This window comes from Myxine glutinosa, chromosome 10, assembly GCF_964187855.1.
Source record: "Myxine glutinosa chromosome 10, kmMyxGlut1.1, whole genome shotgun sequence".
Taxonomy (NCBI): Eukaryota; Metazoa; Chordata; class Myxini; order Myxiniformes; family Myxinidae; genus Myxine; species Myxine glutinosa.
This window is the reverse complement of record NC_136270.1, coordinates 121,009,668-121,029,198: the sequence shown is the minus strand read 5'-3', so window position 1 is coordinate 121,029,198 and position 19,531 is coordinate 121,009,668. Positions and strand designations below refer to the sequence as shown.

General features: G+C 44.1%; 1 protein-coding gene across 1 annotated transcript in view; it reads right to left on the bottom strand.

Moving 5' to 3' along the window:
- Positions 1 to 8,284: 8,284 nt before the first annotated feature.
- APBB1IP (amyloid beta precursor protein binding family B member 1 interacting protein) overlaps positions 8,285 to 19,531 on the bottom strand; it is a 135,288-nt gene continuing 124,041 nt past the window's right edge. The window contains exons 13-14 of the mRNA XM_068126192.2: positions 17,848 to 17,960; positions 8,285 to 11,017 (exon numbers count right to left, since the gene is read on the bottom strand). Of these exons, the coding sequence (XP_067982293.2) occupies positions 9,875 to 11,017; positions 17,848 to 17,960 (1,256 nt within the window). The 3' untranslated portion in view covers positions 8,285 to 9,874. The remainder of the gene's footprint in view (positions 11,018 to 17,847; positions 17,961 to 19,531) is intronic.

Sequence of the window (19,531 nt, the reverse complement as noted above, 5' to 3'; positions counted from 1 at the left end):
TTGGGGGACAGAGCCCAGAGAGGGCTGGGGGGGCAAGGCCAGAGAGGCCTTGGCCAGAGATTTAAAAGACAATAAGAATTAAAAACAACTGCTGCATTTGAAAACCAACAACCAACTTGGATAATAACACTCCATTTGAGCAGGCTGCCTTGATTTATGATTTGTGTGCACAATCAATGAGAAATAGCTCTGTGTGTGTACAGTTATTTATAAATAGCCGCTGTGGTACAGCTATAACTAGAACGCCACTCAGTGGAGCGCATACTCCCGCCGTGGGTCAAGTTGGAATAGTACGATTTCACAAAAGTTTGAGGGAGTAGTTCAGTAACAAGACAACACAAGACAACACAAGACAGACACTGCACAGATATATATATTTAGAATATATAGAAGATAAAGTTAAACAAGGCAATTTCACTTACATTTTCGGATTCAGCGTTCAATTCTATATAAGTGAGTGTATTTTGAGGCATGTGTGACTTCAAATAAAATTGTAAGCCAAGAAAAACTTTCGTTTCATTCCTTAGGGATACAACATGTAAAACTGGCCCAAACGTGAAAACAAAACTCGCTCATTTTAGGTCGGACAAGCTAATGCGACCGCTCATTCTTCTGGGAAGAATCCCGTGCACATGCTGGTCACACTTATAACTCACCTAAGTCTTTATAAGTTCAGCAAATACTGACACCGCGATTGACATTCGCTGAGGTAAATGTTGATATCTCTTTGAGGTAAAACAAAACAAAACAAAAAAAACAGTTTTAAAGCATTATACGTATCAAACGATACATTTTATGAAACGGGGAAACCGAATCTACACTTTGGTGGTTTTAAAATGACAGAATATGTCTTTATTAGAAAAAAAAAAAAGAACCTTGAAGACGACGCTGCTAACAAAATACACCGCTCTAACGCATAACCACGAGTTTAAACTACATTTACAACAAATATGAAAACTATTTTCATATCACAATGTTAAATATAGAATATATAGAAGATAATGTTTAAAAAAAATGAGCGCTATCTTCCAATGGTAAACAATCCTTCAAAAAATTCCTGGATCCGGAATAATATCCTGAGCTTCACCAAAAACTAATCAATTCTTCCTTATCCCAAGGGCAATCATCCCACCAACTTTCATCCAAATCCGTTCAGAACTTTTCCAGATATCTTGTTCACGAACACACACACACACGGCCACGATCGAATGCATTACTCCCTGGCGGGAGTAAATATTCCTGTGTGTGCGGCTATCTATATATATAAAACACAGTTTGTGTGTGTGTGTGTGTGTGTAATGTTACCGATAGACTCCGAAACGGAGGCTCACGTGCTTGATGTTTGGCATAGACATGGCCATTGAGCCTGGGACGAACATGGCTGAGACCATATTTGACGAGATCCATATTTTTTATTCATATTTACCTCAGCGCATTACAGCGAAGTACCCGCTAATCTCAGCCGGGACTCCGGGAGCCGGCGCCAGAGCTCGCTGATTCGCTCAGAGCGATCACGTGATGTTCCATCCCGTCACACGTCACACGTTTGCACGTGATTCAGGGGAGAAAAGACGTCACACGTCACATGTGTTTTTCACCTTTATGCGACCGTGTTTTGTGTCGATTTTGTGCGATATGAATTAAACTATATTTCGTGTTTACAAATTCGAATACGAAGGATTTCCCCTTTCGATTTCGAATACGAATCGAATACGAGCTTGAGTCGAGAGGGCGAATGTACGGGTTGGGAATGTACGGGTCTCCCCTCCCCCACCCGGCAATGCCGGGTACTTCTGCTAGGATCACGTGATGTTCCAACTTTGCCGCCATAATCTCACAGTTATGCGTTCGCACGTAATTCAGTTTTTTCACATTTCAGCGAGGAACATTGCCATTAACACCACATAGGTTTTTTTTCACTTTCATCTGATATTTGTGATTTATTTCAAACAAACTGTATTTCCCATCTACACGGCCATGTATTCCTATTAACGTTATGTAAAGTACATAAATTGTGTGGATTACATCATTTGTGGATGTGATCAATTGCCAGTAACCATCTATATCCCTCCCCTCCCCTTCCCTCCTCCCCCTCCCTTTCCCCCTCCCCCTCCCCCTACCCTTCTCCCTCCACCCTACCCTCTCCCCTTCCCCCCTCCCCTTTCCCCTCCCCCTCCCTTTCCCCCATGCTCCTCCCTTTCCCCCCTACCCCTTCCCCTCCCCTCCACCTCCTCCCTCCCCTCCACCTCCCCCTCCTCCCTCCCCCCCACCCTCCCACTCCTCTCCCCCTCCCATCCCTCCCCCCTCTCCTCCCCTCCCCCCCACCCTCCCACTCCTCTCCCCCTCCCATCCCTCCCCCTCCCCTCCCCTCCCCCTCCCTTTCCCCCATGCTCCTCCCTTTCCCCCCTACCCCTTCCCCTCCCCTCCACCTCCTCCCTCCCCTCCACCTCCCCCACCCTCCCACTCCTCTCCCCCTCTCCTCCCCTCCCCCCGTTCCCCTCCCCTCCCATCCCCCTCCCCTACCCCATCCCCCTCCACCCTCCCCTCCCTTTCCCCCATGCTCCTCCCTTTCCCCCCTACCCCTTCCTTTCTGCCCTCCCCTCCCCCTCCCCCCCTCTCCTCCCCCCCCCCCTGTTCCCCTCCCCTTCCCCCTTCCCCCCCCCTCCCCCGCCCGGCAATGCCGGGTACTTCTGCTAGTAGCCTATATAGCTCTTTGAATTTTCAGCTACAAATAGCTCTGTGTGTGCACAGCAATAAATAACTTTGTGCTTACAGCTGTAAATAGCTCTGTCTGTACAGACATAAGTAGATATTTGTGTGTACGGCTAAAATATCTGTGTGCATAGCTATAAATAGCTCTGTGTGTACCATCATAAATAGCTCTGTGTGTATGGCTATAAATAGCTCTGTGAGTACCGTCATAAATATCTCTGTGTGTACAGATATAAGTAGATATTTGTGTGTACGGCTAAAATATCTGTGTGCATAGCTATAAATAGCTTTATGTGTTATGTCATTATAATATTTTATGTCACCTATGTCAAAATACTTTATGTCAAATTTTTTTTTGTATTTAAATAATACTTTATGAAACAAAAACAAACAAACAAACAAACAAACAAAAAAAAAAAAAAAAAAAACTTTATGTCAAAATAAATTGCCACTATTGAGCGCCGGCCCGGGCATTTCCCGACCATGTTGAAGGAGCATGGTGGATGACACTGTCGAGCCTCGTGGCCGAACTTGGCGTGGAACCAGCACCAGGTGGTGGAGCTGGAGGAGTGCGGCTGGCTCCGCCAGGCCGGTGGAGCCGGCGGTTTTCCCCGCGGTGGCGGTTTTTGCCGCGGCGGTGGGCGGGGCGTGGCGGCAGCCACGAGGTGCGTATCAGCATGCTGTGTATGCTGTGGAAGCTGATGCTGTGGATCAGCATCAGCCTCGGGATCCACGAGGTGGGCCGCACCGACTCTCGCCCGCGTGTCCGAAGCCGCGAAGTACCTGTCCGCCACGGCGGCCAATGCTCGGGGTTCCGTTAGCACGGTCCCGGCCAACGCGAGGCGTACCTGTGCTGGAAGTTGGCGACGGAAAGGCGCCCGGAATAGAGAACCAGGGGCTTCGTCACCCAACAGCAACAGCATATGGTCCATTCGGACCGACGGGCGCGTGTCGCCGAGCTCGGGGAGATCCAGGAGGCGGTCGGCCCGTGCGTCCTCCGTGAGGCCGAACGTGGCTAGGAGCAGCCGCTTGAGTGCCTCGTACTTGTGGCCGTCCAGTGGGTGGCGAAGGACTGACACAACTCGAGCGGCCGTGCCGGGCCCGAGGGAGGCGACGACGTGGCAGTAGCGCGTGTCGTCGCCGGTGAGGCGCTGAAGCTGAAACTGGGCTTCGGCTTGGACGAACCAAACTTCGGCCTGGGCCTCCCAAAATTCGGGAAGTTTAACCGACATCGCGTTGTTGGCCATGGCAATGGCGTCGTGTTTGGAAGGATCGCTACGGCAGATTCAACGTCGAGGTCACCAGTAAAGCGCGGTATTACGCGCGCTGCTTGTGAGCAAGGAGGAAGCGGACAACGCGGTAATTTGTAAGTCTTTATTCAAGAGCTCACTGTAATACTGAGCTGCTCAGGGCTGCGCGCCCCGTGTATATCGTGAGGCCACGCCTCTCTCCCGGGCGTGGCCCACCCCCACTTGGTGTGCGGGGTGATGTCACCACGTCAGTGCTTTCGTGTCCGCCACACCGTCATAAATAGCTCTGTGTGTATGGCTATAAATAGCTCTGTGAGTACCGTCATAAATATCTCTGTGTGTACCGTCATAAATAGCTCTGTGTGTACCGTCATAAATAGCTCTGTGTGTATGGCTATAAATAGCTCTGTGAGTACCGTCATAAATATCTCTGTGTGTACCGTCATAAATAGCTCTGTGTGTATGGCTATAAATAGCTCTGTGAGTACCGTCATAAATATCTCTGTGTGTACCGTCATAAATAGCTCTGTGTGTATGGCTATAAATAGCTCTGTGTGTACCGTCATAAATAGCTCTGTGTGTATGGCTATAAATAGCTCTGTGTGTACCGTCATAAATAGCTCTGTGTGTATGGCTATAAATAGCTCTGTGAGTACCGTCATAAATAGCTCTGTGTGTACCGTCATAAATATCTCTGTGTGTATGGCTATAAATAGCTCTGTGAGTACCGTCATAAATAGCTCTGTGTGTACCGTCATAAATAGCTCTGTGTGTATGGCTATAAATAGCTCTGTGAGTACCGTCATAAATATCTCTGTGTGTACCGTCATAAATAGCTCTGTGTGTATGGCTATAACTAGCTCTGTGTGTACCATCATAAATAGCTCTGTGTGTATGGCTATAACTAGCTCTGTGTGTACCATCATAAATAGATCTGTGTGTATGGCTATAAATAGCTCTGTGTGTACCATCATAAATAGATCTGTGTGTACCATCATAAATAGATCTGTGTGTATGGCTATAACTAGCTCTGTGTGTACCATCATAAATAGCTCTGTGTGTATGGCTATAACTAGCTCTGTGTGTACCATCATAAATAGCTCTGTGTGTATGGCTATAACTAGCTCTGTGAGTACCGTCATAAATAGCTCTGTGTGTACCGTCATAAATATCTCTGTGTGTATGGCTATAAATAGCTCTGTGAGTACCGTCATAAATAGCTCTGTGTGTACCGTCATAAATAGCTCTGTGTGTATGGCTATAAATAGCTCTGTGAGTACCGTCATAAATATCTCTGTGTGTACCGTCATAAATAGCTCTGTGTGTATGGCTATAACTAGCTCTGTGTGTACCATCATAAATAGCTCTGTGTGTATGGCTATAACTAGCTCTGTGTGTACCATCATAAATAGATCTGTGTGTATGGCTATAAATAGCTCTGTGTGTACCATCATAAATAGATCTGTGTGTACCATCATAAATAGATCTGTGTGTATGGCTATAACTAGCTCTGTGTGTACCATCATAAATAGCTCTGTGTGTATGGCTATAACTAGCTCTGTGTGTACCATCATAAATAGCTCTGTGTGTATGGCTATAACTAGCTCTGTGTGTATGGTGATAAATAGCTCTGTGTGTACGGCAATAAATAGCTGTGTGTGTACAGTCATGAATAGCTCTGTGTGTATGGCTATAAATAGCTCTGTGTGTACGGCAATAAATAGCTCTGTGTGTACAGTCATAAATAGCTCTGTGTGTATGGCTATAAATAGCTCTGTGTGTACCATCATAAATAGCTCTGGGTGTATGGCTATAAATAGCTCTGTGTGTACAGTCATAAATAGCTCTGTGTGTACGGCAATAAATAGCTGTGTGTGTATGGCTATAAATAGTTCTGTGTGTACCGTCATAAATAGCTCTGTGTGCACGGCTTTAAATATCTGTGTGCATGGCTATAAATATCTCTGTGTGCATGGCTTTAAATAGCTCTATGTACAGTCATAAATAGCTCTGTGTGTATGGCTTTAAATAGCCCTATGTACAGTCATAAATAGCTCTGTGTGTATGGCTTTTAAATATCTGTGTGCATGGCTTTAAGTAGCTCTGTGTGTACAGTCATAAATACCTCTGTGTGTATGGCTATAAATATCTCTGTGAGCATGGCTTTAAATAGCTCTGTGTGTACAGTCATAAATACCTCTGTGTGTATGGCTATAAATATCTCTGTGAGCATGGCTTTAAATAGCTCTGTGTGTATGGCTATAAATAGCTCTGTGTGTATGGTTATAATTAGCTCTGTGTGTATGGCTATAAATAGCTCTGTGTGTACAGTCATAAATAGCTCTGTGTGTATGGCTATATATATCTCTGTGTGTACTGTCATCAATAGCTCTGTGTGTATGGCTATAAATAGCTCTGTGTGTACCGTCATAAATAGCTCTGGGTGTATGGCTATAAATAGCTATGTGTGTACAGTCATAAATAGCTCTGTGTGTATGGCTATAAATAGCTCTGTGTGTACCGTCATAAATAGCTCGCTATAAATAGCTCTGTGTGCAAGGCTATAAATAGCTCTGTGTGTACAACAAAAATATAGGTCTGTGTGGACGGCTATAAATAGCTCTGTGTCTGCCGTCATATATACCTCTGTGTGTATGGCTATATATATCTCTGTGTGTACTGTCATAAATAGCTATGTGTGTATGGCTATAAATAGCTCTGTGTGTACCGTCATAAATAGCTCGCTATAAATAGCTCTGTGTGCAAGGCTATAAATAGCTCTGTGTGTACAACAAAAATATAGGTCTGTGTGGATGGCTATAAATAGCTCTGTGTCTGCCGTCATATATAGCTATTTATGTGCACAACAATAAATAGGCCTTTGTATAGGGAGCTAAAATAGCCCTTCAGGCTTGCAGCTATAAATAGCCCTTTACATTGGGAGCTAAAATAGCCCTTTATGCCTGCAGCTATAAATAGCCATTTGCATGGGGAGCTTAAATAGGCCTTTAGGCTTACAGCTAAAAATAGCCCTGTGTACGTGGAGCTAAAATAGCCCTTTAGGCTTGCAGCTATAAATAGCCCTTTACATGGGGAGCTAAAATAGCCCTTTATGCCTACAGCTATAAATAGCCGTTTGCATGGGGAGCTAAAATAGCCCCTTAGGCTTACAGCTATAAATAGCCCTGTGTATGTGGAGCTAAAATATCCCTTTAGGCTTACAACTATAAATAGCTCTGTGTATGTGGAGCTAAAATATCCCTTTAGGCTTTCAGCTATAAATATCCGTTTGCATGGGGAGCTAAAATAGCCCCTTAGGCTTACAGCTATAAATAGCCCTGTGTATGTGGAGCTAAAATATCCCTTTAGGCTTACAACTATAAATAGCCCTGTGTACGTGGAGCTAAAATAGCCCCTTAGGCTTGCAGCTATAATGGCCCTTTGATGGTGTACTATATTATCAATGTTTTAGGCTTATTTTTGGCACCTCTTCACACAATATCTATTTTATTGTGATCATCGGATGACTTTTCCAAAGAGAGTTGCAGACAAACAAAATACTGCTTTATATGATCATTCAATATCTACATTGGCCTGAAAGTCGCTTTACTCCTCCACAGTAAAGCTGTCAAGTTATCAAACTATTTTAATATACTGGTTATATTGTGCAGTACTTACAATATAATCAATCGCTAATTGTACCTGTACGTGCTCCATCATTCTCCTTGCACCACTGAATTCGTGGAGGGCGGAGTAAAAATTCAAAAGGGGTAAAGCCACTTTCAGGCCACCCTGTATATGACTCCCACCAGACACATGACAGTCCCACAAGTGGTCATCAAAGCAGACAATGAGATGAGAGGTAAAATTGAAGAGAAGTCTTTAGTATATATTGCTGAATGGATCAAAACAAGACTACCTCTGCCCCACAACAACAGGAATGAATTGGAAATGAGATGTGAATGATGTGATTGTCTGATTCATGAGTGGTTATAATCTGAGCAATTGAGTTGATGAAGAACTGATGAAGAAAGTTGATTTTAGGGAATATTTAGCATCCATAACAGGACATGGTGTAACCAAATTTTCCTTACTTTTAACAGCTCAGCCTAAAGCAATCATCGATTTGAGGGTAACCTGCATCAAAGGTGACATTAGAATCCAGTTTTGATAAAGTGCCACCACAAACACAATCACCGTCACACATTCATCCATCAAGGCACCACCACTATACATGGCGATAGCAGGAATATCGAAATAAACAATTCCAACCAAGCTGGGGTAGTTGTTCTACAAAAGTAAGCACGCAGTAAAAATCTGAATAAATCGTACATTTGTTCTTGTTTATTTGTAACATAATTAATAACACATATGATGTTTGTTATTAAATTTAAAGGGACCATCACCTTGAAATCCCAGTCATTATGGCACCAAACAAGTTCAACAGGTCACCAAAGTTCACACAATGAATCTGCATGTGATGTACCTGGTTTTATTTACAACTAGCAGGGGCTGTCAGGTGCTGCCCAAGGGGTGAGGAGGATGTGGCAGGGGGATACCGGCACTGTCAGGCTGGGTGAGCTTTTCCCGGTGGTGGTTTCGGGACATGTTGGACATTTAAAAGCTCTGGAGTTATTGGCCCCATGTTGGTTAGATTTAGGCTACTGGCCGCCTGCTGCACTACCTGAGCTCACATCCCAATATACAATTTATAGCTGTCTATAAATTATTACAATTACAAATTACAATATTACAATTACAAAAAATTACAAATTTATAGATTTTGGTGGTCTCAAAACGGACGTCAAGGCCAACGTGTAGTAGCTTCAAACCTCGTCCAGATTGTGAAGTACGTAACCCAACTTTGGGGACTCTAAGATGCTACAGTTCAGCCTTGAAAAAAACAACGTACAAACAAATGCGCAAATACTTGAAAATATTTTTAATATTTGGAAGAGCTCAAAGACCCCATGACAAAGTGCATGGTTTTAACATCATAAAAAAACCAACACTGAATAATCAGAGAGAGTACAAAGCTCTAGAAGGTGTAGGACAAGTTCGTGGATGGGGCAAAAGGCCCTTGAGCATCCTCGCTGATTAGAGGCTGCATTGGAGCTCGGCCATTAAATCCACAACATGAAGGGCTGTGCTCAGACCTTGATGCGATGCAATATCAGCCTGCATCCCATGGAGTCACATGATCATCAGGTATTTGCTCAACACCTTGGAATGACTGCTGAATTCTCTTTGGCAGGGCAGCAACAACAACACTACCTTCTCTTCCGTAGACATTATGACGATGATGATGACAAAGGTGGCCATTGGTCCGCAAACAATGCATTCACAAACTACGTATGATACCTCTTACATGTCACAGATAATATGCAAATGAGTGGACTTTTGTTTTTAATCCATTTTGAGTTTGAAATTGAAACATTCCGTTTGGAATATGAAAAACCGTGCTGAAGTACCCCCGCAACAACATTTGGTCATCATGAGATGAATTATGGTCACGGAAGAGACTGCGCCAGCTTTACAAATAAAACAGACCTCATCGATATCTCTGTTTTCTCTGTTAATTCAAGTACTACATAAAAACCCAACAACCGAACAACCAACCCATTCCCCCTCCAATTAAAAAAAAAAATTACAAAAAGATTATTTTAAAATATTAACATCTTCATTCTATCTGTTTACCCTCCCCCATCGACCACTTATTTGGTTGTAACAATACAAGGTGGACAAGAGTTCTGAAAGACAAACAAAACAGAGATTATACAATGGGGGTGCATGATGTCCCAAAGTGCTGCTTGATCAAGTTGTACTAAATGGCTCTCCTTGTATCCATGCGAAACCCAGGTTGGTTGTTTTTTCCAGACAATTTCCTGCTTTATATAGAGAACAAGGCCTTGTCAATTTCTGAGATCTCTTTTTGGTGGAGTCGGTGGTTTTCTTTGAATGTTGGGTTTGGGCAGCGTAGCTGGTGGGGTCGTGCCTGGGGACGACTGCGCGGAACCATTCTGCTCTCTGGTTTCCTTCGCTCGTTTCTGGAGCGTCTGAGCAAGGTCACCGAGGAAGCCGACCTGGCCCGATGGGGCCGGCTTGGGTGGGGCTTGTGCAGGCCTGTTTGGCTTCTCAGTTGGTTTTGGTTTAACAAAATTTGGACGGGATTGTGTATTTACACCTGGTGCCAGTGGTGGGGGTAAAGGTGGAGGTGGTGGTGGTGATGGAATAGCAAGATTGAGAGCAGGATGTGGAGGCGGTGGAACAAGCACCACAGATTTAATAGGACTGGCGGTGAGTGGAGTTGAGGGAATGAGTGCTTTGGAAGGTGTTAGTACAAGTGTGGGCTTTGCATTCTGAGGAGGAAGAGGTGCAGGAAGAGAAGGAGGGGGAGGGGGAGGACAGGGAGGTGGAGGAGGAGGAGGAGGAGGAGTAATGGAGCAATTTGTTTTGCTATAAGGTGGAGCAATTTGTGAGGCTATCGTGGTGGGAGGAGGTTGTGGGGTAAAGCCTGGAGGCGGATTTGGAGGAATAAAGTTATTAGAAGGATAGGTGGACAGTAACTCATCTGGTGGGGGAGGAGGAGGAAGAAAACAAGGAGGAGGAGGAGGAATATGAATGTCGTTCTCATTTGGTGGAGGGGGGATTTCAACGTCTTCGTATGGTGGGAGATCTGAGAGATCTAATGGAGGAGGTGGAGGAAAAAAATCTGGGGGTGGAGGTGGTAGATACAATTTTTCAGGGACGATTTTCTGTAAAATTTCCTGGTCTTCATTGCTCACCAGGCTAGAGGCACGACGAGGTAAACTGGGAGGGGCTTTGAGCTTCGTGGCGAGCATTGTCGCTGTGCCCCCCTTACCCGCCAATGTTCCTGATGGATCCTTGCCTGGACTTTGGACAGTGCTCACAGGTGATCTTACTGGATCTTGATTTCTGAATGGCTTGTTATCCTGTGCATGGATAGAAAGTTCTGGAATAGGCAGCTTTGGCGAAGCTTGTTGAGAAGAACTTGGTGCAGAAACTGAATAGACCGGCTGGTGCTGAGGAGTATCCTGGAATGGACACAAACAAAATAAACTATGGTCAAACCTCAATGGTATTGATCAATTTACATCATTAAGGATGACTGTATCAAAAAGGAGGCATGATAGATTATTTATTATTTGTCATCAGTATCATCATTCCAATTAAAGAGATATGTATATGTATATATTTATATGTATATATGTATTAATTTTTAACACAAAAAAAAGATCTCAGTTCTGGTTACACTCAACAGGGTATAACTCCTCAGTCACATTTGCTCTACGGCTAGGATACGGCGGCCGTACCCCCCCTAAATTGACAGAAACGTGCGGCGGCCGCAGAGTTTCTGAGGTGGCCTCAGGGTGGCCCTAGGGCGTATGGCTATCTTTTACAGGCCGTAGGGGTCGCCGTGGAATTATAGCGCGGAGTTATAACTTTTTTCATTTCTAGGTTGGCCGTAGCAATTCGACAAGCCGTAGCCATGACAACTGTAAGTGCTGTTATACATATGAAAAAGAACTGGTATATATACCCACTCGTTACCATCCGTCTGGCCGCACGTTCGCCTTAGGGCCCCCCTGCGGTCGCCTTGCGGGCACCTTGAGGCTACCTTGCGTCTGCCTTGAAAATTCTATGGCCGCCGCAGGGACGCCCTAAGGTCACCGTGCGACATCAAATCAAAGACCGTACGGCACCCCCACGTTTTCGGTCTCCACAATTTCTAAATACCCCGTGCGGCTACCCGAAAAATAAAAACACATGTGACTGCTACATTGTGTGACTGTGGAAATACTGCGGCCGCCCTATAATTGCTCGTGGCCGTAGATTTTTTAGACCCTACGGCCGCCGAGCCAAATGTGACTGAAGCATAAGCAATGGGCCTCACGCTGAACGACATCCCCACCATCCTTCCTTTTTCTCTTTCAATGGGAGACAATCATTATGCAGGCCTCGCCAAAAGCCTTGCATAAAGTTTATTTTCGTCTTTCTGGTGATGCCACTAATGCAGAAACAACCAGTATATCTCGCATGATCATGCTTTTTAGCATTAGGACCAAGGTGCATGTGTATTTGTTTGCCAAGCGTCTCGTGCTTTTGCATTACCATGCACTTAAGTCTTCAAGCTGAAGTGCATTTGTTCAGCTTTGTCTCAATGTTTTGGGATTTTAACGTTTTTTTGTTTTCGAACGTGTTTCTTATTTGATAAATGTGTTCAAGGCCGAGGCTTTAAAAGGCTTGTTCCCCTTCAGGGTGGTGTTGTCATTTAATCTATGGAGATAGATAGATCTATACCTACATATGTATGTCTCAATGTTTTGTATATGTATATATGTTAATGTATATCTGAATGTATATACATATACAGTCGTGGCCAAAAATATTGGCACCCTTGCACCTTTTTCAAATAACTCACAATTTTCACAGAAATAAGTTGAAATTGACAAAAGTATTTGGTCTCCACAATTCTTTATTTCACTGTTGATATTACAAAACCTTTGTTTTTGATTCAGAACTTAATATATCCTTTTAAATCAGAAAATAAAAACAAATGGCATTGACACTCGACTTAATATTTTGTAGCACGGACTTTGGACAAAATAACTGCAGTCAAGCTTCCTACAGCCATGAATGAGCTTCCTACACCTCTCTAATGGCAGGTTGACCCACTCTTCTTGTGCCAACTGCTCCAGTTCTCCCAGATTTGAAGGGTACCTTCTCCCAACTGCTGTTTTTAGATCTCCCTACAGGTGTTCAATGGGATTTACATCTGGACTCATTGCTGGCCACTTCAGAACAGACCAACGTTTTGTCATGAACCATTCCTGGGTGCTTTTTGAAGTATGTTTGGGGTCATTATCCTGCTGCAAGACACATGACCTTTGTAGGAGACGCAGCTTTCTGAGACTGGGTTGAACATTGCGCTCCAAAATGCCTTGTTAATCTCCTGATTTCATGATTCCATGCACACATTCAAGGCACCCAGTTCTCGAGGCAGCACAGCAACCCCAAAACATCACTGAAGCTCCTCCATGTTTGAATGTAGGGAAGGTGTTCTTTTCTTTGAATGTTTTATTTTGTTTTCTGTAAACATAGAGATGATGTGCTTTAGCAAAAAGCTCCAATTTGGTCTCAACTGTCCACAGGACATTCTCCCAGAAGGAGTTTGGCTTGTTCAGGTGTGTTTTGGAAAACTCCAGTCGGGCTTTCTCAGCAATGGGGTCCTCCTGGGTCTCCTACCATACCAACTCTTTCATTGAGTTGGCGACAGATGGTGCGAGTTGAAACCTTGTGTCTTGTACCTTGTGCCTGAAGGTCAGCTTGAATCTGTTTGTCAGTTGATCAAGGTGCTTTCTCCACCATTTGAACAATCCTTTGCTGCAATCTTCGATCAAGTTTTTTCTTGCGGCCATGTCCACAGAGGTTGGCTTCAGTGCCAATGTACCTTAAACCGACTGATAACATTGAGTACGGTGGACACAGGAACATCAAGGTCTCTGGAGATGGACTTGTAGCCTTGAGATTGTCCATGCTTGGCTACAATCTTGTATCTGACCTCCTCAGAGAATTCACTGGTTTTCCTTCCTTTCTCCATGCTCATTGCGGTACACAGTGACACAAAACAGCAGAATGACTCCTTTTCTTTATTCAAACTGGTTGAATGAGTGATTTTTATGTTGCAGGCACCTGCAACTCACCATAGGTGAGGTCAATTCCAAAGTAAAGGAGAATCACCTGCTTGAAATCTAATTATTTTAACGACTTCTAAAAGGTGCTAATAATATTGTCCAGGTCATTTTGTTTTCTTTTTTTTTTTGGATACAAGATCGAGGCTCGTGTAAGAGCTAACATTAATCACACAAAAAAACGGACACAAAAAATATACAATAAAGGGAACAAGAGACAAGATGGGGAGAGAGAGGGAAGCACACAAGTACAACAGCAGAGAACAGGGACATTGGGAGATCTGTGGGAGGGAGAGGGCTTGGGGGGAAGAGGCATGGGAAGGGGGGGGGGGGGGGAGGGTGGGTGAGGTACAAAACACATGGACACTGCTCTAGGACTTCCAGGAGAAGATGTTGGTATTTCAAAAAAGTGGATCTGGGGTCAATTAACGGGGGTAGAAAAGATCAAGGTTTTGGATGGGGGAAGATAAGAGATGGTGGTGAACAGCTGTTTTAAAGACCTGGAGGGAGGAGTGGGATTGAAGAGAGTGAGGGAGTTTGTTCCAGAGGCGGGAGTAAAGAGGAATGAAGGAGTGAAGGTGAGCAGAGAGTCTTGATTTTGGCAATTTCACCAGAAGAGGGTTGCTGGCAGATCTTGTGCGACCTGTAGGAATATTTGGGGGACAGAGCACAGATACAGCTGGGGGAGCGAGGCCGGATAGGAGTCGGTAGAAAGCAGAAAGACCACCTACCTGCCTACAGTGAGTGAGTGAAAGGCCCTCAGAATCAGCTTCATCGAGGGAGATTCCAATGATTCTGAAAGCTTTGGTTTCAACAGCGTGAAGCCGAGATAGGTGTGAGGCAGGAGTACAAGCACATAGGGGAGAACAGTATTCCATTGAGCTGCGGATGAAAGCCTTGTATGTGGTGAGGAGCTCAGTTTTGCCAAGGAAGGACTTCACACGACGGAAGATGCCCAGTCGGCGACTGGCTTTGGAGGCCACCTTGGAAATGTGGTTCTCCCAGGAAAGGTCATGGCAGTAAGTGAGACCCAAAAGGTTGAGTGACAGAACTTCTTGGAGAGGATTGTTGAGAAAGTCGATGGGAGGGTTGTCCAGTCGGTCTTTTAGGAGAGACATAGTAAGAGTGTGAGATTTGTCAGGATTGAAAGACATGTTCCACTTGCTTGACCAGTCTGTGATTTAGTCCAGGTCTGCAAAGAGTGAAGAGGCTGCAGACTGCGGATCTGAGGGATGAGGAATGGAGCGGCAGAGAGTGGAGTCATCAGCAAAGAGATAGAGAGGATTTTCCAGAGAGTCGGAGAGATCATTGATGAAGACAAGAAAAAGCATAGGGCCCAGAACACTGCCTTGGGGAACTCCAGCATGAACAGGAATGGCAGATGAGAGAAATGCATTCAGGGCCACAAGTTGACTACGACTAGAGAGGAAGTCCGCAAGCCATGCATGGAGTTTTCCATGGATACCATCGGATCGGTTTGGTGAGCAGAGCGGGGTGCCAGACCATATCGAAGGCACGTGATATGTCAAGGGAGACAGCTCTGATTTCCTGTTTGACATTGAGGACCTCCATCCATTGTTGAAACAGCAGAAGCAGCATGTCCAGAGTTGAGTGACGTGGTCTTAAACCAAATTGATAAATCAGAGATCAAGCCAATGGAGAAGAGGAAGGATTTGGTATCTGAAGCAATGATGGATTCCATGACTTTGCTGATTATTGGGAGCATGCTGATTGGTCTGTAGTTGCAAGGATCTGTTTTTGTACCTTTTTGTGTATAGCGGTAATGTTGGCTGATTTCCAAACTGATGGCAGATGACCTTGGGCAAAAGAGAGGGTGAAAAGAATGGAGAGAGGGTGTGAAACAGTGGCAGAGCAGGATTTTAGGACCCGTGGGCTGATGCAGTCTGGTCCAGTTGCAGAATCGGAGTCGAGCTTTGACAGACACTTCTCCGCCTTGTCGGGAGAGAAGGTCACAAAGTCCAGGAGCAGCTAAGTTAGACTGGGTAAGGTGGGTACAGAGAGAGACAGGTTTAGGACACAAGATTTAGAAGAAGCAAACAGAGTTGAGGAATTCGGCTTTGTCACGTGCGGTGTCAACTGTGTAGCCATTTGAGGCAAGGGAGGGGATGGAGAGGGAACAAACACCAGAAACAGATTTGGCCAGATACCACCAGGATGTGGAGGAAGGAGACAGGTTTGAGAGTTCAGTCTTGAGAGTGGAGAGATAGTGCGTCCTGGCTCTCCTGAGGGTAGACACACACTTGTTCTGAGCTTTGTGAAAGGAAATGAGATTGCCTTCAGTTGGATTAGCCTTCCAAGAGGCAAAGGCAAGTTGTTTCAGGGCAACTGCCTCACCACAAGATTCGGTGTACCATGGACGGGAGGAAGGGTAAGACGACTGAAGACGAGATGGGATAAATCTGTGCATGAGAGAGAGCAGTTTGCTTTGGAAGAATTCCCAGGATAAGTTGATGTCAGAGGCAGTAGAGATGGGAGACCAGTCCAGATGATTGATGGCTGCTTGAAGACCATTCCACTCGGCCTGAGTGAAATGCCAGAGTCATCAACGCTGAGAAGGCTCTCTGAGAATGGCCAGAGAGATGTCCACTTTAACAAGCACATGATCAGAAGAGCCGATTGGAGCAGTAGAAGAGCAGCAGACATTTGCAGGGAAGTTTGTCATAACCAAGTCTAGAAGAGAAGACGCTCCGCTGACTGAGATCCGGGTCAGGAAATTGACAGATTGTGTCAGTCCGAATCAGATGCAGAAGTCCTTTGCTGAGATGCCATGGCTGGTGTGTGAGAGGAACTTACACCCAGCCAGCTGGCATGATGACAGTTTAAGTCACCACATATGAAGAAGAGAGAGTTGGGATGAGTGGATAAAAGTTGGTCCATGTTGTCAGACAGCGAAATGTAAATGGAGTCATCACTGTTTGGAGGACGGTACAAAACACTTGTGAACAAAAGGTGGGAGCGGAGAGGAAGCCGTAGCCAGAGGTACTCCTGGGGGTGGGGTGGAGAGAGGGCAGTGCAAGGAGAGTGAGGAAGAGAGTTTTTGATAAAGATAGCCACCCCACCACCAGGACGAGGCTCAGGTCTATCATACCGGAGGAGGGAGTAACCAGGAAGAGATATTAAGGAATCAGAGACATCATGAAGGAGGAAAGTTTCTCTTAAGCAGATCACGTCTGGTTTGTCAGAAGCAACCTGTATGGAGAGATCAATCAAGTTTGAGTGAAAGCCCCAGATGTTTGAGGTACATACCGCTAAGGAAGAGGGAGGGGGAGCATTGGGTGCAGGACAGAGGAGGGGAGGGGTAGGGTCAGATGAAGGGTGAGAGGGGGACGTAGGGAGAGCTGTTGATAGTGTGTCAGAGATTACAGAAGAGTTAGGAGAAAGGGAAGGATGAGGAGGACAAAAGGTTTGATGGTGATGGGATGAGGCACAGTAAGGGGTTCTTTGAGGGGGGGGGGGGCAGAGCAAAGGAGAAGGTTGGAGGAGGTGGAGGTGAGATAGAAGGGAACGAAGTGGGGAGGAGGGGAGGTGTAGGGGGGGGGGGGAGTTTTGAAGGGAATGGGTGAGGGGCGAGATTTGAATGGGAGGAGCAAGGGGGAGTTTAGGAGGGGAGGTGCGAGAATGGAGAATTGAAAGGGAGGGGTGAGGGGGGAGTTTAGGAGGGGAGGGGTGAGGGGGGAGTTTAGAAAGTGGATGATTAATGAAAAACGAACATTTATTACAAACTGTTACGTGGTGCGGTGTTGTTATCACAAACTTTCCTCAATACACCACTCATCCTGGCGAATAATATATTGATTGCAGTGCTATTCCTGACAGTTTTATATTTCTTTGACTCCCTGGTCACAAAGTGTCCATCCGTGTTTAGGTGGCCAGCATGGGTATTCCCCCTCAACCACAATGGTATGGAGTCCTACGGTACACACACGTACACACAAACATACACACACAAACATACACACACAAACATACACACACACACATGCGAACAGAGGTGGATACTATCGTTCCTACACGTATCAGCACACCTCTTGCACACATCTTGCTACTAGACTTATCATGCAAGCTTTTTACCTGTACTGTTGTTAACGTGTATCTGTGGCTGCCAACACACACACACCTGTGATTGATCTTTGCGGATGTGTCATTCTTACCTTCTTAACTTGGCTCAGTTCATTTCCACGCTTCCATGCCTCAGAGAAGACGTCGCCGACAGTGTTTGTCAAAGCATGCGCAGGTTTGCCTGCCATCTCACTTTGTTTCCTTTCTGCAATTCACAGGGAAAGTGAAAAAATTGGTGAACAATCCCACAAATACATGATGCCTTTGCGTCACATTACTTGGCAATATTTATTCGGTGTGAATATTTTAAGACAAATTTTGTATTCCGTGAAAATTTAGGCCAAAAAAAAGAAAGATGTCGTGCAGAGCATGATACTTGCAAAGTCCACCCCTCCCAAAAATAAAATGTTGCCATGGATACATCAAATTGTCCATTTCATTAAGATTAAAATTGACAATCTTAATCAAAGCTCGGGTCAATCGGATCAAAACTGATAATTTTTCAGATGAAAATTGATATTAGAAGTTTGACCTTGAGTTGACCTTTGACCTTTTGACCTTAGAATAGTTGGTTTCCCAATTCAGTGTTTAACTATGCAATCATTGTTTAAATTCCAAGTCAATTAAATGAAAATGGACAATTTTTTAGAAGAAAATTGATATTAGAAGTTTGACCTTGAGTTGACCTTTGACCTTTTGACCTTAGAATAGTTGGTTTCCCAATTCAGTGTTTAACTATGCAATCATTGTTTAAATTCCAAGTCAATTAAATGAAAATGGACAATTTTTTAGAAGAAAATTGATGATTTTAGAAGTTTGATTTTGAGTTGACCTTTGACCTTTTGACCTTAGAATAGTTGGTTTCCCAATTCAGTGTTTAACTATGCAATCATTGTTTAAATTCCAAGTCAATTAAATGAAAATGGACAATTTTTTAGAAGAAAATTGATGATTTTAGAAGTTTGATTTTGAGTTGACCTTTGACCTTTTGACCTTAGAATAGTTGGTTTCCCAATTCAGTGTTTAACTATGCAATCATTGTTTAAATTCCAAGTCAATTAAATGAAAATGGACAATTTTTTAGAAGAAAATTGATGATTTTAGAAGTTTGATTTTGAGTTGACCTTTGACCTTTTGACCTTAGAATAGTTGGTTTCCCAATTCAGTGTTTAACTATGCAATCATTGTTTAAATTCCAAGTCAATTAAATGAAAATGGGCAATTTTTTAGAAGAAAATTGATGATTTTAGAAGTTTGATTTTGAGTTGACCTTTGACCTTATGGTCCCAAAATAGTTGGTTTCCCAATTCTGTGATGTACTATGTAATTGCTCTTTAATTTTCAAGTTAATAGGATGAAAAGTGTCAATTTTTTGAAATTTGAGCTCAAGATGACCTTTGACCTCAAAATCAATGGGCTTCTTCTCATGAACGAAACTACCATCTGGTGAAGTTTCCTGAAGGTTGGTTTAAAATTGTGGCCTGTTGGCGATTGATATACAAACAGACAAACAGACAGCATAGCGCACAAGACCAAACAATATACTTCAAAAATCTTTGATTTTGTGCGTAAAAAAGGACAAAGAAAATAGAAGATGATCTGAAACCAGATGACACTCAAATGACACTCATTACTGCACATCGGATTTTTATGCGAAAAAATAAAAAATATTTTTTCACATAAAACGGGTTTTTTGCGCGCAAAAAAATTATTTTGCTATTTTCGGAGAAAAAAACAATTTCGCCCTTTTTCGGGAAAAATAAAAGAAAATGCCCT